The sequence below is a fragment of the Mugil cephalus genome, chromosome 16 (genome assembly GCF_022458985.1).
Source record: "Mugil cephalus isolate CIBA_MC_2020 chromosome 16, CIBA_Mcephalus_1.1, whole genome shotgun sequence".
Lineage (NCBI taxonomy): Eukaryota > Metazoa > Chordata > Actinopteri > Mugiliformes > Mugilidae > Mugil > Mugil cephalus.
In genome coordinates this window covers 7796539-7820836 of record NC_061785.1, presented here as the reverse complement: position 1 = coordinate 7820836, position 24298 = coordinate 7796539, and the positions used below count along the sequence as shown (strand labels likewise).

Sequence of the window (24298 nt, the reverse complement as noted above, 5' to 3'; positions counted from 1 at the left end):
ACTTTAAAATTAGTTTTTGATGAATGCATGTAAATCCATTTTTGATAGATGGGGTAGCCCATTCTTCACTCTGAGAAAGCAACATTTTTAGATATTACGATGTTATTGCCTTCTGCTCCCGTGAGATTCATTTGAGCATGCCAAATGATGCATCTCACCAACAAGATAGGATGGCTTTCAGCGCCTTCCTTCCTTTCTTCCTTCCTTCCTTCCTTCCTTCCTTGGACTCTGACTATGGATCCTTCTCCGCGGCTTCATCTTCCCATTACATTACATCTTCATCCCTCGTCTATTTCACTCACATTCAATTCTGCTTCATCCAAGCACAGTAACAACTCTTCATCCGTCCGCTCCCTCCGCTTGCACCTGTTTATTCTAGCTTATTCCTCTTCTCTTCCATCCCGGTGTGTGCATGTCTCGGTCTTTTCTCTCTTTCTCTGCTAGGGATGACTATGAGGAATGTCAAAGCAGCAGGGGAGTTCTCTAGTTACCCATCAGCTTTGAAACCTCGGCGTGTCTAGAAGGCAAAGAGAAAGGCAGAAAGACACACAGAGAAAGCAACAAAGGGGAAAGACAATGAGGAGATGAGAGAGAGAAAAATAAGAAGAGGGCTGAAGAGAAAGGAGAGATCTAATGTTCTGCAGAAACACACACACAAAAAAAAAAAGGAGAGAGGCAATCTGATGCATTCTGATTAGCAGCCTCCCTGCAGCATGCATCCTTTACTTCGGTCTAATCTCCATCTACAGTAGCCTGTAAGCTCAGGGACATGTAGACAGCCTTCCTGAGAATTCACTGAGCTTCTGAAACACCACTCGGGCACAAGTGTGTTAAAAGAAGTTATCGGAGTATGGTGAGAAAGGAAGTAGATATGAAAACACGTGCAATTCAGCAGGGACTGAGTTAGTAAAAAAAAAAATAATAATCAGGCAACAATATCCGTAGGGTACAGTCCAAGGATAAGAAGTGTCCCGTAAATCCAGCAGCACACTTGCTTTTACTGATAGTCATTTCTGGTGCCATACACAGTAGGAGGAAAATACGTGTACCTGGTAGACGGAGGCTGCTAGCAGCACAGCCTCATGCGGTGACTCGCACAGACAAAAAATTTATCTTGGAATGAAAAACTGGAAGGAGTATAAATATAAATCGACGCCAAAGACAAATGTGACGCACCGGCGGATTATCAAGGAAGGGCGCGCATATGGCAGACGTTTAACAGGATATTCAGATCGCTGGGGATTAACTGCAAATCTGAATTCATTCCGTCACACCGCCGGGACTCTGACATCAAAACAAACACCGCCACGTAAACGTCTTCGTACTATGTTCCAACTTTAACAGTAGCCTCGACTACTTAGTTTGTGTTTTTCATTTTAAAAACTAATTATGATGCTATGCCAGCCAATAAAAAAATATGTATTAAGTCTATGAAATGTCTGCACATAACCTAAGATCATGTGTTTTGTATCAGTCCTTTAAATTACCATGGTGATACCGTGGCATTTATTGCACCAAAGTATGCAAGGTTAAATAAAGTATATTATAAAGCGATTTCTCAGAGCACATCCTAAAAAAGTCAGGCTTTTTGGTTACAACATGATTATTCAGAGAACAATCTTTAAAGTTGGAACAGAGCACAATTACCTAACAGACAACAAATACGCTGCAAATTCCAGTGCTACGCCATGTTGCACAAAGCTGCCATTAACCTGCAATTACTGCACTGTACTGACGGTCTACCTCAATGCTGGCTTGTTGAGCTGCATGTATACGCCCTCATACTGCACACTGAGAGCACAGACAGGAAGTAAAACTCCAACAATACAGCCACACTTTCAAATGACCCCCCACCGACAGAATATTTCTACCACATAATCAGTGTGCTTTAAGAGACCGATCAAAGACTTTTTGAAAACATTACTGATCCTAATGTAATAAAAGAAGAGGAGGGAAAACAAAACAAGTCCAGATAAAGATGGATTATAGTTGAGTTTGAAACTTTGGCGTCTGTGATGATAATGCCACTCGTTTTTTGAAAGAGCTCTTGAGATCACGCTGAGCCGGAATGATGTAAAACCGCAGTGTTTCTATTGATGATGTAGCACGAGGGCAGACTTCAAGCTCTTCTCGAGAGTCTGCAGCACGAAAACGCAATGCTCTGTGCAAACCGCTGCTTCTTTTCATGTGAGTGTGATTTAGGGAGATGTGTGAGCAGGAATGAAAAGCAGGAGTTATTTTAGTCACTGTATAGTCAGATATAACTACGAACTGTAGTGCTAACGCTAGCTTAGAATGAGCCCTTCATATTAACATATGGCCTTTCAGCATGATGCCATTTTTCTACAGTAGCTCAAAATGGACAAACCAAACACTGAGTCTAGAGCGGGGCATTTCAGCTTTAGAATATCCTTTTTGACTCTATATAAAGATTAATAAATAATCTGTAAATCACCCATATTATTCCGGAAGCGAGGTTTTGAGGCTCAAGCATTGTGGTTGTGCCCGTTGCCATCTTGGAAGTTCCTGACTCTGCCTGACTCTGCTTAACACAAGCAACCTCTTGGATCTTAAAAAAATAAAACAGAAATGGCATATGCACTGATCAGGCATAACATTATGACCACTTTTCTAATGTTGTGTGTAGTTCTCCTTGTGCCTCCAGAGGAGATGTTATCAGAGAATGGACATGGACCTTCTGAGGGTGTCCTGTGGTGTCCGGTAACACGTTGTTAGTGGGGAAGCTTTGGGTCCTATGGGTTAAGGGGAAGGGGCTTTTTGGATCATCCTACAGATAACTGATCATCATCTTGTGAATATGGAGGGCCAAGTGAACATCTTGTCCTATTTTTCATGTTTCTTTTTAGTTGTTCCTAAACCGTTTTTGTGACTGAATCCTGCTGTGGATGGCCGCTACCATCAAAAAGTGCCATTGCTATGGGGTGGGGGTATCTGGTCTGGTCTAGGTGGGTGCTACATGTCTAAGTAACATCCACATGAACGCCAGGTCCAGACGTTTCCCAGCAAAACATTATATTCTTCAAGATGGTAAATGTCTCACTTTTCCCGTTTAATCTTGTGGCTAATCGATGGAAATTACACTAAAATGATTCCAAAACCAGGGAGCTTTATTATGACTAAATGCTACATAAACATCCACATTTCTGGGGAACCGAAACGTGGGGAACTGGCAGCAGCAATATCCTCCCATTCAGCCACATGAGCATCAGTGATGCTGGGTGATGAGGCCCGGCTCACAGATGGATTTCCAGATCATCCCAAAGGTGTTGAATGGGTGTGAGGTCTAAGCTGTGTGCAGGCAAGTTCACACAAAAAAATGAGCAGGCCCTACCCGAACCTCTGCTACACAGACGAAATTACATTTTAGTCTAAAATATCCCCGTGTCATGTAGCGTAAACATTTCTCTAAACTGGAAGCAAGAGGCGCATATCCTAAAAACCCCAGATTAAATGTATGGAGCCATACAGAAAATGAATCAATAGTTTAGATCTACTTGCTCTAAGCTGCTTTTCTGACACGTTTAGCTGTTTGTGGAATATAAATGGGAAATAGAAAAATGTTTTAATTGGGGATTTAATTGGTTTCCAAGCAATTGTCTTGTTTTCAAATGCATGCGTTTTAATGAATTTCCCCTTTGGTGCAGCGGAAGCGATTACACACAATTAGTCAAGCTATAAAATTCACGGTAAACATTAACACTGAAATTTCCACCTTTTACGACTTTCCTCTTGCGACCAAAGTTTAGCATTTGCTTGAATGCAAGTAGTGGGGAATTATTTTTAAAATTCAAAGCTTCAAATAACGGCTAACGCAACAAAATCTTCCTAGCAACATCTAGCAGTGCTCAATATGCTGATATGTCCTTGACATAACCCAGATAGCGACCCATAAGGCCAACAAGACAGCCATGTCTTGTTTCTAAAACAAGGTCAGATCTGAATGTGTCAATGTGTTTTGCCAAGCGTGTATGACCCCGTGAGGTTTGGTTTTTGGTCTGGGTAGAAAATAGTGGGTCAGGTCACTAACGTGCCCCTAGATTGGGAAAAAAAAAAAAAAAAAAAGATTGGGGCAGCCATTTAAAAAGGGCACTGGTCACAGTCCTGTGTGCTGAATCATGCTGCTTATGCAAGAGGCTGGGGGTTGCTGTTCCAGCTGGAGGGAAAATATGAGAGCTGCTACAGTTGCCGGGATCTGAACCCAGTGGGTGACAATCAAATATGTGGACCCAGAGATGCATGATTTGGTCCACGGTGCTGACGTGCCAGAGAGGATGAAATTTAAATGAGGATATGATATAAAAGTATGAATGTATGAAGCCACTGAGTATAAAAAGTATAAAAAATAAAAGGTAACGAATAGCCATGTTGAATGGTTTAGAACGGGTAAGCATTTTGAAATATAATTACAGTCAAAGTTCTTTTTGCAATGGGATGGGTGTTTTTGGTTGTGCCATACGCAGCCCTGATTCTTAAGGGCGTCAGTAGACGTTAGTTATTATGTGACAATATACAGTATTAGCAACACAAAGCAGTAAGACAGTGCAGTCCGATCTTCTTACTGTTCCTTCTAGAGTTTTAAGCTAAGTAAGCATATCACTGGATGTAAAATACGCCCCAAAGTGCAGGATGACTCATCAGCTTTTTTTTTTTTTTTTTTTTTTAAATAATTTTTCAAGAAAGAAAACTTGGTGGCAAATTATTATTATTTTTGCAACAGTTGGCCCAGGAGCTGCTGTATAAGTGGCATATAAATAAAGTGTAGCATAGAATAGAATATTAAAGAGTACACAGAACCTGATATTTGAGGGGGGTGGGTTAAAACTTCTCATCACATTTCTATATATGTATTTTATCCGCTCGACTGATAATGCATGATTATACCTGCATTACAGTAAGACAAAATAAATCAATATTGAGTTTTCCCTTTTTGCAATAAGCTATTAATACATGTGTTAATAATGTGTATTTTCCTGTTTTCAACTGAAAGTGCAGCTGCAGCAAATCATCTTAACAGCACAGCATCTCCGGTTTCCTAATGTGCTCCTGCATCGGGCGTGAAAACATTCCCCACAAAAATTGCATTAAACTGTACTCCCTGGTCATTTGTTCACATCAGTAATTACCTGTCTGTTGAGAGTCAAACTAACATCTGCCTGCACAGCAGAAAGCTGCCATCGCTAACCTGTCTATATGTGCACGCTGTGCAGATCTCCGTTTCCAAAGACACGACTAGGCAACGTGAGCCCAGTTTCAGAGGAACACTGTCAGTCTGTAACAATGCTGTGTTCGTCTCTTCTTTATGTTTTTTTTCCAAACAGTTTCTTTTATAAAAAAGAAAAAAGAAAATGTCCATGCTGACTCAGTTCAAACAAATGTTTACAGATAATCCCAATGTTCAGATATCTGGCATTTTGCAAACAAAACACAAAAGTCTGAGAGTTTTAGGTATTATGTATCAAGCAAAGACATGATTCCCAGATATGCTGTCCTGATTCCTCAGCTGCAGAAGGAGCAGTTCTCCTATTTTGGAGGAGGTAGATGTTCATGAAAAATGACAGAACAACTATGCAAATACCTTCGATTGCTATATTTACAGATGGTATTCTTAATATCTGTAGACAAGACTGTTAGATGTGATACGACAAAGTCAAATATAGGAGGTTGTCATCTCCTTAAAGATCCAGAGACCAAGCATTTTATAATTTAATACCAAAGTGCTATGGTGATAATGTGATGGAAAAGACAGTGTGAAAAATGTCCCTTCTGTCGCTCCCAGGTAAGTAAACAGAAAGGTTTGAAATGGGAAGTCGCTCACTGTTGACAGAGAGCAGTCACGGCAGATAAGCCGAGGAGGATAATTGTTCTATCTGATTCAGAATCTATATGAGCGCGTGGATTGTTTGCTTATTGTAAATCAGCAAGCAGAAGGAGAATTATATTTCTGTCAGAGCCTCAGAGGCACGCGGCGCTGTCAAGACGCCAACACCTTAATCGTGGCACCGAGGAAAGATAATTCATTATCTCTGCCTGATTCTCCTTAGAGGGTTATTTTACAGTTCTCCGACAAAACTTTGTCTCTTTGCAGGTATTAAATTGTTTATTTATTTTATTCCACATTCTGTTGGAAAAGTGCAAACACGCACACCACCCCAAATTATTAACTCGGAGGCCGGACAACAAAGAATCACGACAAACCTAATGAAGCGCCGAAACAAAATGCAGACCTCATACGTCTTCAGCGTGCCATTACCGTTGTTAACTAGGTGTGTTTCAATGTATTTGTAAGTGCAGTGACTGATGACCGCCGTAAAAGACAGTAAGCCTCATCAGCTCAGAAAGTGGAAGAGGAGAAGGTGGAGTTGGTAATGAAAGAGGCTACGAATGGTAAAAGAATGATAAACTGGAGATATCGGTTTCACAGAGAGAATTAAACGCATGGCGGAAATCTGCCGAGATTATAATGAGGGCAATGTTAACCTGGCAGTGTTTTGGTAAATGTGTGCATTTTGCATAAAAGACACCAAAGATCTGGCGCCAAAAAAGACAAGCAAGGGATTTCTATGTAGGATGAATATACTGTGCATGCATATTGACAGAGATAACTATGTGTAATGTACATCCACCTCAGCATCTCCAGACTGACTGGCATGCATATGTGATAAAAGCACTTTTAATCATATTTCTTCAGTAATTAGAGTTTCCTCCTTTCTCCCTAATCTTACGAGAGCATATGTGTTTCCGTTGAGTGGGATGTAATAGCCAGGAAAGGCTCCTCGTCTGAGCCACTCATTACCGATGATTAACACAGCGTCTTTCTCCGTGTCTCTCAGGAAACATGGTGAGCAAGGAGGGCGGCAAATGCATGCTCACCAACTCAGAGTCTGACTCGGAGGCAGCACCCTTGCCCTCCACCTCGCTGGCACTGGAGGTGAAGTATTCCCTTGAAGCCAGCCGACAGGTGAGGAAGAGAAACAAAGCCTTGCAAGTGCGCTTCAAGGACATCTGCGAGGCGCAGAACGAGCAGAGGGAGGCGGAGCTGCAGGCAGCGGGGAAAGGAGGCAAGCCGATGTCGTACAAAGTGGCGTACCGCAAGTACATGACCGTCCCGGCGCGCCGATCCATTCCGAACGTCACGAGGAGCACGGGCGTCCAGACGTCCCCTGACCTGAAGAAGCGGTACCAGACCTTTCCCTTTGAGCGCAAGAAAGGGCACACCTTCAAGCACGTGGCGGCTGTGGAAACTTACAAAGGTCAGAATAACGGTTTTGTCATGGAGGTGAAGCCGTCCAAGGCGGCGGAGCAGCAGGGTTTGGTAGACGAGGAGGAGGAGGGAGCCTGCGGGGGGAGCGGAGTCCTGAGGACCAGGGCTCTGCTCCATACTAATGAGTGCATTGCCACAGTGGAGCAGCACACTGCACCTGATGGCCTGTGCTCTGACGCTCTGCTGCTCAGTTGCACTGCAGACACAGACTGCCTTGCAGACACACCGAGAGCAAGCGGAGCTGGAGCACAGGCGGAGTACCAGCTCTGCAGCATTCCGTCCAACGTCAGAACCGGATTACAACACAGGGAGGCCGAAACAGACCGCTCGGCCAAGAGGCAGCTGCTCAATTTGGAGGAGGGGTCGTCCCGAACCCTGCCGGACAGGGCCTCTAAGGTTACGGGCCCCATTGCCTGGAACTCCCTCACACAGGTGGAGTGCCTGGACAGTCCGTCTGTGCGAAGCAAGAGGAAGAAGGGCCTGCAGCTCAACGGGCTGTCGAGTGAGACGCTACCGCGGTCCAGCGGAGGCTGTACAACGCAGGCACAGTGCCACACTGGACAGTTGTCTGCCCGGCCTATACGGGCCATGGAGGAGCCTCTGTCACCCTGTATAGGTGGTGAGGCTGATGGGGCACCACCTGACCACACACAGGAAGGCTGTAAGCAAATAGTGCCTATGAATCAGGATGGAGATGTTAAAGCACAGCTCCAGGCCATGGAAAATCTCATCAGCTCCAGTCAAGAGACCATCAAGGTGCTGCTGGGGGTCATCCAGGAACTGGAAAAGGGAGAGGCCCACAGAGAAGGGTAAGACATCTCACTTGATGCCTTGTATCTTGTACTAGGGATGAGCTCATCTGACATTTTCTCCCCTGGCACTGGCACGAATATTTAAACTCATACTTGCTGTGCTCTTTACAAATCTTAAGTGTAATTGACAGAGACTGGAAATCACTCGTAGTCAGACAAAGAAAAATGCTTGGTGTCGCGCCAACGTTGGATCAAAAAGACATTTAACAAATCTATAAATCATAACTGAGAAACTGGCCGGGAGTTCCCAGGGTTAAGCCAGCAGCAGAGATGCAGAACAGTCCTGATTTAGCATGAACCAAAAGATTACCCTCTTGATGTGTCACATTAATTCTAAATTCTAGGGATAATCGGGCATGTGTGACTGCCGCTCAATAGAACCTTGACTGAACCAACCAAAGAGTGTCAAAACACAACGTGATCACAGCGCATTGTAGCTGGGATCAATGGGCTTTCACCTGGATGTGCCCTGCAGTGCTACTACACCATCAACGCCCTTTTGTGATCATTTCCCTTCAGATATGATGGAGCTGCTCAAGACAAACATACCATCTCTGTCTCTACCCATTTACCCCACATGGTTTGAGGACCTGTGGCTGAAAACTGAGGCCTTTGATTACAAACTCAAGGCTAGGGAACAGCTGAATGCTCGCACTATTTTTCATTGGGACTAGTTTAGCCGGTGAATACAAAGGCATATATGTCACATCAATAGCAGTGGTAATGCAGTTTGTATCAGCCAGGTTTCCTTTGAAATCAATAAGAATGCTAATCAAAAGTGAATATGTCGCACTGATTTTTTATTATTAAGACATTAATATTTCTGTGAGGACAATATCATTTCATGGAATGGCACTTTTAAGTTCCTACCAAGCCTAAGGAAAAAACTCAACTTTTAACAATTGGCATTATCTGGCTGCACAATATAATGTTTATCTAGTAAGTCCAAGGCCTTTGAAAAACCCATGGCCTGTGAAAAAGCCATTTACTGTCCAATGGATACAGAGTTTATACAAAGGGGCTTCAGATAGTATCAAGCCTGCTGAAATGGAGGATTGTCTATCCAAAAGGATGAGGCAAACAAAATGGTCAATTTGTTGAGTGAATTGCGGGGGCCGGGTGCTCAGATCCCTATCTGCTCTGACCAGCGCTTTGTTGAGGTTTGAAACTCGGTGTAATAAACATATCCAAAAACCCATGGGAATAACATGCCCCTGACAAGGGTCTAACCAAGGAGCACTACGAATTCTTTAAAGTTTGTGAAAGAGATTCACGGTATCGGTGTAACTGAACGGGAGGGTTAAACTCCTACACAACAGGGGTTGGGCAACAAATAGATCTTCCACCAGTCTAGGTTTACTCCATCGAAAAAGGCAATTATCCTCCTTGAATCGTGCACAAGGAAACACTAATCTCCTTATCGCCAAACTCATAAAAGTGTGTTGTGGGCAAAAAAAAAAAAAAGTAAGCAAAAAAAAAAGTAAGCAGACATGTGGTGCAGCAAAGGGGAGCCATCTTCAATGTGTTGCCAAGCACATCTGGCTTATCAGATGTGTCTAAAGTGGCAGGTGGGAATGGAGGTGGGGGGAGGAAAGGCGGGAAGGAGAGAGGATAGGAGAGGAGAGCTTTTATAAATGGCAATCTGCAAACTACTGTTTAATGGCTCCATCTGTTCACATACTAAAGAAACAAACACTTTGTGTTTCTGTTCACTAATGAGAAATACAGTAGCTATATTTAATTAAAGTCAGTGAGCAGTATAAGACCCTTGTAATCTGTCCAAGGCCAAGTGAGCCACTGTTTGTCTATGCAGGCAGTCCTCTTCCTGTACAAGTTTCCAGTTTGCAAAGATGGGATTACAGAAAGCTAAGGAAATATTCTAAAGTCACATTATTTACACTACGTTAACTCCATATTTCCCTCGCATAAAGGGCGGTGGCTACATTTACATGGCTGATAAATGTAAATATGAGATAGCAAACACTTAATCACAATTCAATTAATTTAAATTGACTCATTCCGAAAAGGGCCTTACAGTATGGCGGTGCCGGGACTCTTTTATCCCTCCACCATTCCCCTCATTTGTGTGAATAGAAAGACGATGAGTGTGTGGAACAGCGAGCAGAGGGACACTGATCCCTTAAGTAACCGTTCCCATTTCAGTACTTTTTAACAGTTAAAGCATAACAAAGCTAACAAAGTGTGAATCCCTGTCAGCTGCTCTCCAGTTCTTACCGAGCTTACTGAGGAAAAAAGGATATTAGAGTACAATGACCTACCCTGTGTCCTTGCACAGCATGCATGCAATTATGTACACACCGGCTTGCCCAGAGCATACAGTACGAAAGCGTGAAGGGTGTGCTGCAGTTCCAGAGTACATCGTCGGTTGCATCCAGCCGCACAAAGCTTAGGAATAACGCTGTGTCATCAGATAGCGTTGGCAGGCCAGACCCGATTAATCACCCTCATGAGGACTTGTTGGTAGTTTGTCTATTAGCACCGTGTATGTGTGCATGTTTTTATGCCTCTGGACTCCTACCCACTCAGTGACCTTTGGGAGAAGCTCACCTAGTAGCAAAAAAAGGAGGGGAGGAGGGTGTATAAATATATTGTTAATGGCACTTTTGGCTTCTCTCTCCCCGGGGGAGGCCTGCCGAAATGAGCTCTGCCGCTCTCTTATTTTCTCTTATCAGCTCGAGAGGGGTGGGGTGGGGTGGGATGAGAGATTGGAAGAGAAAGAGACCCAGACAGCACGAGGGCAAGAGAAGGAGGGCATTCGAGAGTGTCGTTCAAAAGACACAACCCAGTTACATTTGCTTATTGATTGGTGGGAAGTGAACGTAGCTTTTCCCGCTGCGCCGGTCCGTCAATCCAGCCCGACTGGCACGTTTGTTAATTACAGCCAATTTAAGGTGCAAGCATCAAACAAACCTCTTGTATCCATGCACTTATCCTCCTCTTGATCTCCATTACCTTATTCAGCTACAGCGTTAAATAACAACATTGATATCAACACCTGTAATATACCTGTCAGAGCACACAGAGCAGAAAGCAGCGCGGCAGATAAGGGGAGGGAATTTATCGTAGGGGTTTAATTGTTTTATTGGTATGGCGTCGTATGGGCAGCGTGACAAGACAGGACCAAAATACATCAGTGATACTGAGAAGATGAATGACAAGAGCACACGAACCTCAATGAGAAGTAGAATCCAGCGGCTACTTGGCGAGAATGTCCTACAAGCAAATTCTAACTACTGTGATATCTGCCACAACTCCACCACAATAGAACTGAAACGTACAATTTAACAAGAACATCTCCCTTCAGATACAGTGATCCGGTTACTGTGGAGACACATCACAGTGAAAAAGGTTTCACACAGTTTGCAGATTATCCCGAGTGACGCTCCACAGACTGAATATTGTACCACGATAAAGTGACGTCCACATGTTCAAAGCCTGTCCACCAAGGTGATTATGGCTGAGACAGGGGTGACTAATAAGTACAATGTTTGCCAGCCGTACAAATACTGGTATCAAATTAAGGAGCAAGACTGGCATTGGTAGCTTTTGTGCGTGACTGTGAACACAAACAAACACCTGGTTGTGGTGGATGAAGGACAACACCTTGGCAGAAAAACAGCAAAATATATCTGCAGAAGGTTTAAAAATGTTCAGTCTTCTTTTGACGTGCAGGAAAATTATCTCCAAAGAAAAAACAACAACAAAAGATAGCCATATAGTTCATGTCAACAGTAAATTGAGTCAATTGGAATATGCTGCAAATAACAAAAGAAGGTCAGTCAATCGATACAACATGCACATTTCCGCATGTTAATCCAATAAGAAAACCGTTGCGTCTTTGATGAGTATGGCTTTTCATTTCATTTAGGGCTCTCTCTCTCAGTTGCTCTTAGGATAACCGACATGTTAGACTGGGAATCTGGTGATCAATACCACAAAATCGAGGTAGATGGCATAAAGCTCTTGCGGGTTGTGTCATCATCATGTGTACGTAGTTACATTTCTGGGGAGGTGCACGTCAACCGAGACGTTAGGGTCCAATTAGTCGGAATTATTCTTTTAGATTTGATGCACTGATAGGAGACCACTTTTAATTTCGTTGTACTTGTGTGACAATGACAATAGTAAGATATGTTTTAAGTTTTCAGGTCATATCTTAGACTGTATCCTTTATGACACTATCCAGAACAGAATGGTTAAATCAACAGAGGGACTTCTCTGGTGTTAGCAAAAAAGGCTCGATGATGCAAAAGGGATTGAGGGCGCCATTAGTTATTTGCAACCGACGGTCAAAAACCTGCGATTAGTCCTCAAACGTGTGGTCAATTAACTGATTAGCTGGGCCAGTTAATTCAAGACGATGTCAGTAGTAAATTAATCATTGGGTAAATTCACACTTAAGTAAGTCAACTACTTCTTGTTCCAAGATTTGCAACTTTTACCAGTTTTATATCACTCTCCATTAGTTGAGTTCCTTTGGGTTTTAAAATATGCAATTTCTATGCCCATGGGTTTTTCCTTCCCCAAATGAAGTGATTAAGTCGTAAATAAATTAATCATTTTGTAATTAATTGCACCCCTTTTCTTTTTTCTTTTTTTTTTTTTTGTATTTCATGAAAAACTTAATGGTAATGTCACAATCCAGGCTCAATTCTTCGACCACAACTCGCTTTCACTACAGCCCAGGAACTCATCGTGTGCACCAGTTTGCCTTGTCTGACCTCCGATCGCTCAGCCACAGCTAATGGCCGACTTTCTGCTCTTTCTGCCCCGGCTGCCGGGCACAGGCCACTCAGGGCAGCGTGACTCCTCATCGCCCTCATTTACTTCAGCCGCGCTAACGAGGGATGACAAATAAGATGAGAAAGGAAGGTGTGAGGGAGCGGCGTAACAAGTCCCGTAATTACTCATTCACGACTCTTATCTTCCCCACAGACTCTCCTATCGAACCGGACAGGACACGGCCAACTGTGACACATGCCGGAACAGCGCATGCATTATTTACAGGTTAGTGGTCGTTCCTCTTCAAAGACATGATGATCTAAATGTGTCCTGTCCTTTCTCCTTGAGGGAAAGAGAATAGGTGGAAAAGGGACAGCGGAGGGGAGGGGAAGAAGCAGGGGATGCAAGACTAATGGGAAAGCTGTTAATGAACATGGGGACATGTGGCATTTACACACCATGCTGTCGCTCTAAAGCGATGCGTCTTTGTCTGGTTCAACTATTGTACCTTCTACACGAGTTAGCTGCTTTTAGAGCCAAAAGGGCGCTTGTTTGAAAAGCTGAGAGAGTATACACTGCTGGAAACAGTGTGCACAGGGCCATGAAAGGTGAAATTAATTACCGTCCAGACGTCGTGAAATATCCTCACCGTGTGCTGTTGCCAAGCCAACTAAAACTTTCCATACTTTCAACTTCAGTTCAATTTATTTGATAACCAGTACAGATACAAGTCAAAAGTCATCAGTCAACCAGGGCAGCGTGTGAGCACGAGTCAATCATTTTCTGCTTATCTTTAGTGAGTCACTGTACGTACAACATGCGACGATGCTGAGACAAGTGGTTAGTTAATTGATTCAATTCGGTATCAGTTTTGAAAATTAATTGCTTGAAAAGCTTATCAAGCAAAACGTATAAAAATGTCTGGTTTCCGGCTTATCGGACCTGAGGACACGCTGTGCATTGATTCTTTTTGAGCTTTTGACCACTGCTGCTTTTGGATTGCCAGAACTCGATGGGTATTCTTCACAACGTTCACTATATTCTTTTTAAATTCGTTTCCCATCCTATACTGCCAGTATCTGGGTCCAACGTTGGCCACAAAGTCATTTTTGTCAGTATTCTAGGTGGCATTTTAGAGATTTTTCCTGGGGGGAAAAAACAATTGACAAATGTTGATGACTCGTCCTGCACTAAGGGGCTAAAAAAATGACATAACACTAATAACGCAACATAACAATAACACTGTCTCAAACATATAGAATATGGATGGTGTCTGCTTAATCCACTGGACCTCAAACAATCAAACATCTCTATGCTGGCCATCTCAAAACAAGCTAAGAACTGACAGCCCCGCTAACGGCTCAGTGAGGTTGTACTTGTGTTGTAAAGCCAACATCAGCTGATTGGCCAGTCTAATCTTTAACTGGGTTCCCATCTTAACACTAAGTTTTATCTCTGTGTACCATTGGATCCAGGGTGCATCTTCTGGGGAACACGAAGACAAAACTGTGTAGCTATCTGCCAATATTCATCAAGATATTTTGAGAGCATGCCAAAGCCTTGCAGGTTCTCACACCTACGTCTAGCTTGAGCATTTCTCTTTGATATACAGTCAGCATGACTGTCTGCGGGCCCCGTGAGGCCTCTTTACTCTTTAGTCAGAAATGCTTGACACAGTATGTTTGTGCATATGTGAACGCAATCTGCCTGTTTCTCTGGTGCTCCGAGAAAATATGCAGCCAGAAGGAACAGCATGAGGAAAAAGATGATGGAGGGGAAAGAAAAGGTGATTTAAACATGAGTGTGATAGGAAATCAATAAACCAGTTTTAGTGGTCACTGCTCTTCCACTCAGCCTGGATTTCTCCTCTGAAGAGCCATTTTAATCATTTTCTATCCACTGCTCTCAATAACTGATAAACCTCTGGCTGAACTTCAATGGGCTCCTGAAAAATCAAGGAGCAGGGCTTAACTCCGTTCTCTGTGATGTTCGAGCTGCATTGCATCGTAAAGTGTTTCTTAAATCACAGCAGGTCCCCTGTATAGCTGCAGGGTGGACAGCAAGGATGGCGCTTTAACAAGTCAAAGACGGAAAGATGAGGTGAGCTCGGCTGAATTATGGCAAATGTTGTGACGGACATAGGAAGCCAATGCGGTTTGGGTACAGGATTAAAGAATGGATCTCCCCTGGTGTTTTATAAATAGCAAACAGTGCTAGAGTTATCATGTTTAGTGCTAACTGTGATTTAGCCTTGTGGAAGAGACGGCCCTTTATCTTTTAGTTTACCTCCGCTTGCCTGAATAAAGACCAGCTGTGCTTGCACAAATGTGTTCTGCAGACCCTGGAGACATTCACTAACTATCACTCTAAATCTGTGAGCACAAATTGCAGTGTGAAAACAGGTCTAATTTTAAAAATAATAACAGTAATTCCATCGGAAGTTTCTTTTGTTCTCGCCAAGATATTCATGTCAGCGTGAATGCTTGCTAAACAGGTGTTTTGGGACAGGTGTTTCATTTCTATATCAATATGATCTCAAAATAGGGATTTAAAATAGGCAAAATACAGGTTGCGTTAAAAGTTATGATTAAGTACGCCCATCTAAATATGAGCCAATTACAGGTATGTCAGTCCCACATATGTATCTTTACTTAGATTTTTCTTCACTGGAAAGCCCCAAAGAGAACCTGAGCGTCAGGTCACAGTAGACCCCTTGACTCAGCAGCACAGATGTCCTCAAACAGGCACTATATTAACATCAAACATCCAAATTTGGCTTCCTAAGTCTGCCACAATCGATAGAAACGCTTCATCTGAGGAAGAAGTGTGAGTAAACAAGTGCAAATACTGTCAGCACCTGGCAGGGTTTCAACTCAATAAAGGGCAGAAATTTCGAATTGAGATGTTTAAAATTAGTTAAATTGACCCGACTTTTTCTTTAAGAGCTTTGCCTGGCATGGTAAATTGTGTTGATTGGACACAGACTCAAATATAGCAGTTGTATTCAAATAGGCAGAGGGATTAAACGGCAATCTAATTACTTAGATCTCCATGAAAACAACCTCTCCGGAGGTGGAAGAACACAAGATAGGAAGCAGAGCTCTGAAGGAACATGCGGCGTATGCGGGAAGAATAGCTTGTGTATGATATCGATTGGGATCGTGTGTACGTTTGTGTATGGGTGCGCAGGGCCGAACCCTCCCTTAAATATGTGTTTTTCAGGGAGTGTGTGATTGGAGTGGACTTTAAGCATCCACAAATCATTTTAACACTGCTCAGTGTGGAGCGCAATCAGTTCCACAAGTTTATGCCATCATCTAGCCCATCTTTAGCATAACAACAGCATCAGATCAATACGGTGCTGCAGTGGGCATAGACATCTTAAGCTTGTTACTGGCTAGAAACTCAAGTGCCGATCTCCGGGGGAAGTCCTCACAGGATGTTGGAGATGGACGACGAGAGGCACTTTTATTATTTTCGGATGACGGCGTGTCATTTTGATGCCTTTCATTCAGCATGCACCCACACACGGTATACCGATCTCTACACAGGAAAGACTGCCGGCCACAAAGCTCACAAAGTGGCCACTAGCATTTACCCTTCTCGCATTAGACTCATAGAATAGTTGTTGGACACCACATAAGAAAAACATAATCTGCCCGGTTGATGTGTCGACAATAAGCTGCAAGGACTCCCGAACAAAACCCTAGCCCTTTATTAACTTAGTCATTTGTCCATGTCTGGCTGGGCTTTCTCAAATTTTCACCATCATGAACTCAGCCAATATTTCTTTCATCCTTCCTTAGTCACTTTGGCAATCTCAATTTTTTCAGAATATCTCCTCCTAGCAGCTAACACTGTGGATTCAAATGAACTCGGGGATTCAGTGCTTAATGCAATGTGCATGACACCGAAATGGAAAAGGATGAAAAGACTATTAGAGTTCATTCCATCTTGCCAGGTGATGTAATTTCTGATACTTAGAAAGGTGATGTGAGAGAGGGAGGAGGAGTTTAGGCATGAGAGACAAACACAGAAATGGGCTGGTTGAGAAGAAAATTACAGAAATAGGAGAGTGTTTAAAAGCTTGAAAGACTTGAAATGCATTCCACTGATGTGTCTTGACACACGCACACAAAAAAAAAACTTGTAATCTCATTTTCCTCGCATTGGGTTAATGTGCTGATCAAAAGCGGAGATAAATATAAGTGGTTGTGATTAGAGGAGTCGATTGGGGAGGTCCAGACCAGTGGGGACCATTGTTCACAATAACTACGGTTATTTCCCATTAGTGCAATTCTGTCTTTAGCCAGCGAGTCTTGTGATTAATTCAGAGACGGGGCGCTACCGCTGATCATTAAGCTAACTATCTGATGGTAAACCGTTCTTTGAATAACACTGCGCAGCGCAAATAGAAAAATCAACAAAGGAATGAGCTTTTAAGAGGAGGAAAAATCTCCAATCTATCGCGCGAGGCTATGAAAATCAATTAGGCGTTGCTAAAGGCTGAGGAGCTGATTACATTATAACATATGGAAATTACTGAGTAGCGAGGCCGTCCTGCGGCATGACTCTGCTGGGGGAAGATATCATTTTTTTTAATTTTTTTTTCATTATTTTATTTTTGTGCAAGTATAACGATGTTTTCCAACATGGTGGCAAGCCGGTTACCATAGCTACAAGAGTGATCCTCGGTGATCCTCGGTAGGACAGATAGCGTGAAGGGACAGCGAGGACAGTCAAGAAGAGCCCATTCACACCTGAGAGAAGATAAGGGAACAAAAGAAGGAAGGCAGGGCAAGAATGTGCAACAGTGCGAGGATGAAAGGGACGACAAGAGATAAAGACTCACAGATGTTTAAAGTGAATGAGGTGATGAGAGGTGTGTGGGGCAATGAAAGGATGGAAATGAGAAGTTATGCGTCGTAGGGGAAGAGGGTTTCTAAGAGGGATGTGACAAGAAAAAGCACGAGATTGAAACAAAGCAGAAGTCAGAACAAGCGAGAGTGAGAGGTTAAAGACTGAAAAGGTCCAAAGTGCTTTCTCTAATTTGTTCTGATCCACCAGCCAGCTCAGGTGAGTGGCAGCTGGAGGACAAGAGAATGCCAACAATGCGTCACTTTTCACTTCAAGCAAAGAAAAAAAAAAATGTGAATGTGGAGTGACACAGCGGGGGCCAATGGTACTTTTAACAAGGAGATGCTGATAACAGGGCTGGGTAGAGGCTAATAAATCTTTCATTACAAGCCTTTTTGAGTGTGTTTCAAAGATGAGATGATTATCTTTTCTCTCTATTTTTCTCAAATTAAGTTATGCAGACCGCCCCCTCCCCCTTTCAGTGACATTTAATCTTCCTTGCTTCCATGGAGATACTTTGACAAGCCTTAAAACAGGTACCATGTGAAGCTAAAGGGCACTCAAATGACTGGAGATGAATGATTTGTAGATGTCACGCATGCTGTAATGTGAAGCTGTGAAGTTGTGCAAACACGATTAATAAAAGCTGTACTTTGCACAAAAACTGATTTCTGCATAGGAGCTCAAGTGTCATTGGCAAGATTTTCTAAAATTACTGTGAAGTGGTGCTTTGACCTTTTGCATATTGTGACTTTAACCTACTTAGACATGTGTGTGAGATTTGAGTAATAGCCAAAATGAATTTTGCGAGGTCACAGTTACCCCGACCACCAAATTCTAATGACTTCATCCTTAAGTCCAAGTGAACGTTTGTGCTAAATTTGAAGAAATTCCCTCAAGGGCATGCGTTCACAAGAATAGGACGCACATAAACCCAAAAAAACATAACACCCTGGGCACACGGTGCTCAGCAAATGTGAAGATTTTAAAAAGACAAACAAACAAAAAAAAAAAACTTCTGCACTAGATCTCAAATCTGATAGATAACCTCAATCGAAGTCACCTAAGGATAAAGACTGGACATTTTAAAATGAATAAAAAATATATCAGATTTAGCATAGCACGTTTGACCATTGTTACACACTGCAGTACTAAATCTGGACTATTTTACTGCTACCACTACTATAACAATCAAAGTTAATGTTAAATATCAATAGCTACTGCAAGTTGGATAACTAATGAGCAACAGCTGAACGAAGTAAAGGCTGCTCCAAACATTTTGAACCAAAACACATTGCTAATACATCTTCCAAATATTGCACTAATAACATAATAGGCACTTAAGTTTAAATGGTTATGTCTCTACGTGCAGGGCCATAAACTGTAGCTAGGGATGTTCTGCACCAACAGCCTCAGCTGCATTGGAAGCTTCCACTGAAGTGCACCTTTAATGTCCTCACAAAGATAACAAAATAGGTTTGTGTGTATGTGTCTGTTCTTGTTTATAGTAAGTTGTGGGGACCAAACCCTTGCGGGACACTTGCTTTATGGGGTCACGCTGGTAAAGGCGGACAAATCCCACACACAATGACAGATCCTTAAGCTACCTAAACTATGAAGACGCAGGGAAAAAAGGCAGAGATTTGCCTTTTCTGTGTGTTTACGTAATATAAAGTTATTTTAAGAGCTGAAAAAAAAAAAAAGAAATACTCATGCTCCATCAATGAATTATTTGCCACTGTCTTACTGCAGCTATTTGAGCAGCAACAACCTGATAATTTTGAGGGCCACATTAACATCAATTTGAGATCAGAAGTGATCCTGTTGACATAATATGTCAATAGCCTGAGGACTATATTGACCCACAAAGTCCACTCTGGCCTGAAAAAGGCAACATCTAAACTGGCACCTTTATAACAGTCTTTTATAGAAAATATTGTAAGACTAATTAGCAACATGAGAGCATCAATAAAAATAACCATTAGAAGTGAGGGGCTGAAAACATAATAAAACCAGAAATACCCCGGAGAAACGAAATAATTTCACCTGAAAGTCGGCTCTAAGAACGAGATATAAAATTATTAAGAATTCAAAATCATCTACATTTTGTTAGGGTCAAGTATGACAACTTAAGTTCAACCGGCCTTTGAAATGAGATAGGTCTCGTAAAATAGAAGAAACTTGTTGGCAGACTCAAGGACACTGTACACCAGTAAGACCTTGAAATGTCATATGTAGTCTGGAGCATTTTAATGTAGTCTCCATTAAAACCCTGGCTGCTCAATCTTTGACCAACTCTATGTCAGAACAGTCTCAGATAGTTTGAGTAAAGTGAGCTGATGTAGCATAGATTAAATTAATTGGGGCATGAATTACTAGATCTTTTTTAAAAAAGAAACGGGTGACGCTAGGCACACTGTCTCACTGTTGCAACTGTCCATTACCACTTGGTGACAAATGTGTGGAATAACTGGAAATTTAGTGCGAGAATTGTGATTCTTTAGCTTTGCTGCAGAAAAAAAATTAGACAAAGAACTTCTTTGTTGTGGACTGAGAATTCAGAACTGTTCATAGCGTCATCACCCAAGGGACGAGTTATTGGTTTGTGTCCACAGCGTGTGATATGTTCTAATAATCCTTCACTCATACACTAACACAACACCATAAATCAGCCTTTGTTCATTGGACAGTTTCTATGATCCATCATGTTACAGTGTATCTGTTGGGCTGGTTCAGCGATAGCATTGTCATCTGTCTTTTATGAACCACCACAACAGTGTTTGCTTTCGCCGCATTAAAACAGGCTGAGAGTGCTTGTATGGACTGACTAGGGCTGCACGATAAATCTCCCCCCTCGATTCATGGTAAAGTGTCTTTACAACATGTGATTCCGTCAATGGAGGTTGCCCGCCTGCAATTGAGTGTGTGGAAATAGTGAGGCTAGAGAAGTCAGCGCTAAAGAGAGTCAAATGGATGGCTAACGAGCCTATTGTTCAAACGTATGCTCTACATTCTAAGGAAATCTCAATGTTTGATGCTCTACTTGAATGACCTTTTGAATGTTTTTCTTAAAAAAAGAATCGTGCCAAAGACTCGTGATCTCAATTTTAAACAAAAAAAAAAATCATGATTCACATTTTTTCCAGAATTGTGCAACCCTAGCACTGACACTCTCAACTGTTTCAAAACGCAGTCAAACATGCATACCCAACAACAAACTGACATGTTCTAAATGAACTTTAACAAAAGTAAAACAAAAAACGTCTTGGCCGACGTTTGGAGGCCTGAGTCAAACAAATGCAAAACGCTGAGTGTCTGGTTCCGCGCCCAATATTTACTCGAGTCCAACACCCGCAATTACGTCTGTTCTGTTCCCATCAATACCAAATGTGTCAATGTTAATAAAAGTTGTTTAATTTCGCTCTGCCTGGAGGTTCTGGAAGTAATTACTTGGTTGAGATACAACTGAGAGAGTAATGTGCCCCAACAATTCACTTGGAATACCAATCATTATCAAAATCAATATTCTGTGATGGACGTCAGGTCAATGCAGATTTTAAAAACCAGTTCTCTCTTTAAAAAAAAAATGTCCATAAACAATTACACTGTGTTTAAATCACAGCAGGCAGCCTGCTGCCATTACATAAGCCTGTCTGTCAGATTCCCCAGCAGCCTGACTCACATAGTGGCTGGAGGAAGCTTTAGCAGATTAAAGTCCCTTTACACTTACCACAGCTGAGGCTGTAATCTGAGTTTCACTTAGCAGAACCTAGCAGTCAGATGTGTGTGGGTGTGGGATTACAATGACGGCTGGTCCACATAAATCCCCTGGCGCTCTGGGGAAAATGCAGCATGCACTGAAAAATTCTCTGTTTGTGTGTGCGCAAAAATCCTTCAAATTAAATCATTCTGCATCCCCATTATCTTTTACAGATGCTGGAATATTGCAGAGATCAAAGCAACATGATGTTAACTAAAATCCTGAAGGGCTCACATCAATAACCGGGCTCTGATCTCAGATTTTAGCAAGGCAAATGATCTTCAGTGCAGCACCCCCTCCAGTGACCGAGCACTCCTCCCTGGAAAAAATACTAATGGACTTCCCTCTTGCTCTATGAATCACAATAAGAACGCAAATAACAGAAATGGCAGGAGCCAAAATGAACAGCCAGATGAAATTGAAAACATTCTGAATTAGCTTTTTTTTCCCCCCGTCCTATTGGGAAATGGAGATGAAGAGAGAAATGTAGGTTGTCTTGCCAGGCAGAGCAGTGCTGTGACAAACTCCTGTGCAGAGGTCAAGTGAGACAATGCCATAACGTAGACGGTTATGGGGCAAGTGTGACAGTCAAAATATGTCGAGATTAAAAGATTCATGAATGGGGAAAGAAATTTGCTTTCATTGCCTATGGCGAGAATGTAACAAATGGAAGGGCAGCGCTAACTTAATGGGGTGATTTGCGGCCCATTCAAACAAGCAAAGGTTGACTCAAAAAAAAAAACCCATGCCCACTTCCTTGCATTGGCCAAACTGACAATAGTTTCCTGGGGATATGGGTGGTGCCATCCTATCACTTCCACCATATTCACTTGCTTTTTCGTTTAATTAATACTGCACTCTTCTCTTCCTCCACAAAGAAATATTGGATTACCACCGTTCATCCTCACAGTCGTATGGGACACGCTTCATAAAGTGGTTGTCATGGAAACTTGTATTGATCACGATTTCCCATCCTGTTTCTATAGCATCAAACTATTAACGAAACTTATCAGAAAAATGGACACTTGAACATGCACCAGTATTATATTAATGGCCAACAATGACTGTAACCGTCCTTGAAAAAATAAAATATGTGACGTGTGCATTCGTGTTTTAATTTGGCCTGTTCACTAACATGTGAACAGGCGGAGTTTATATGCCCTATACTGCAGACAGCTCTACTTGCTTTGGCTTAACTTTTGAGGAGAAGTTCCGCCATCCATCTTTATAAAGTTTATAGCTGCAGCAGTGTTTGAGCTGATGGCCTGTCTCTGTGTTCTTTTTTTTCATGTTGCAGTGTGGAACTGGACTTCAAGCAGCAGGAAGACAAGCTACAACCACTGATGAAGAGGCTCTGCCCCACGGAGGACGGCCACTTCCTTCCCCTGCCTTACCCCCAGGAGGCCTTCACCTCTACCCCGAAACGCAAGTCCAAAGCTGACTCCAAGAAGCATGCTCGCTGGAAACTTTGGTTCTTGTGAAAACACAGGACCACCTCCTCTCCTGCAACCAATGCACAGGATTTAAACATCCCGTCCTGTCGTACATATTTATTTGGTATATCCATCGTCTTCTGTTTTATCTCCTTGGATTTTATAGACCTGGTAACCACTATAAATGGAGAGCTCCACAACTGGATACTGAACTGACTGGATGAGCAATGGGACACGAGTATGGATTCCATGGAACATTCAAAATGTCATGCCAACCAAAAACGGATTCAGAGTTATTTTTGAACTAATTTCTTCAAACAGGGTGTGAAATTACACCAGGGAAACATATTTGGAGTTCGGCAAGGTGAGAAGACAAATTTGATTTCCCGCTGTCTGTTTGCATATATTTTTCTAACTGACATCAACAGGCTCCTGTTCCTTGATAACGGCTCAGTGTCCGTCACATGTGAGTCCACCCGTTGGGACTGTCTTTCTTCCCAGCCTCCAGGAGAGGCTGGAGGTTCAACCATAAAGCTTTGAGGCCTCCATAAACAGCATATCACTGTACTGCAAAGCACAATTAACCCTGTTCAGGACACATTTTTCTCCAGAATAATAATCCAAAAGAACTATTTTGAGTATTAACTCACACATGTACTAACAGTGACAGATTGAAGACTTTCATATATAAAGAAGAGACCTAACGGACAAAATGTTTAACGGAGCTCTACGGTCAACTTTCTATCTATCACTAAAATGTCTCATTGAATCGACTGACTTTGAAGCAAAGAATGAATAAATAACACTTATTTTCTTAATAACATTTGCAAAGTAAGACGTCAATGTACATTTTTCTATATAAATATATATCTATATACATTCACTTTAAGGTTTAGTGGAATATATTGATTGGAGCTGCCGCGAAGGAAGTCGTTCAAAAACTACCGGGCACGGGAGGTAAATCATTTCTGATCCTTGATTCCGTTTCACGCATCGCATATATTTCTCACTTCATAACAACATGGCAAGTGAATAAGGTGGATGAAACGCAAGAATCCATGCAGGCAAACTTCACCAGTATAAGACTACGGGCAGGCTACAGAGTCTCGGTTTTTAGCACACGTGAAGAGGAAGAGAAGGCGTGATTGTAATAATGCGGTGCACTGCATCAGCTACTTTAATAGATACTGAAACCAAGCAGGAAGATAGAATGTGCCACTTCTGATCACAACCAGGGCATTTACAGTGCAGGGTGGCAGGCGTGTAGCCTTGCATGCTTTTTACGGGCTTTGGATTCCGCAGTATATTTTCTAGCTTTTCAAGATTTTATTTATTTATTTATCTTTAAGACAGAAGTCTTTTCCCCCATCTTTTAATATTAGCTCCTGCACATTGCTTCACAGCTATACAA

At 42.3% G+C, this 24298-nt stretch overlaps 2 protein-coding genes across 9 annotated transcripts in view; one reads left to right on the top strand and one right to left on the bottom strand.

The window, feature by feature from the left end:
* Nucleotides 1-23718, top strand: part of LOC125022060 (inhibitory synaptic factor 2A) — a 27207-nt gene extending 3489 nt beyond the window's left edge. Inside the window, exons 2-4 of one of the 2 annotated variants that reach the window (XM_047608348.1) lie at nucleotides 6852-8091; nucleotides 13051-13122; nucleotides 22752-23718. In XM_047608348.1, coding sequence (XP_047464304.1) covers nucleotides 6857-8091; nucleotides 13051-13122; nucleotides 22752-22935 — 1491 coding nt within the window. In that variant the 5' untranslated portion in view covers nucleotides 6852-6856 and the 3' untranslated portion in view covers nucleotides 22936-23718. Of the gene's footprint in view, nucleotides 1-3171; nucleotides 8092-13050; nucleotides 13123-22751 lie in introns of those variants that run through there. The other variant, XM_047608349.1, reaches the window with a different exon arrangement.
* Nucleotides 1-24298, bottom strand: part of dock1 (dedicator of cytokinesis 1) — a 194847-nt gene that overhangs the window by 79606 nt on the left and 90943 nt on the right. The gene's annotated exons all lie outside the window — the stretch shown is intronic.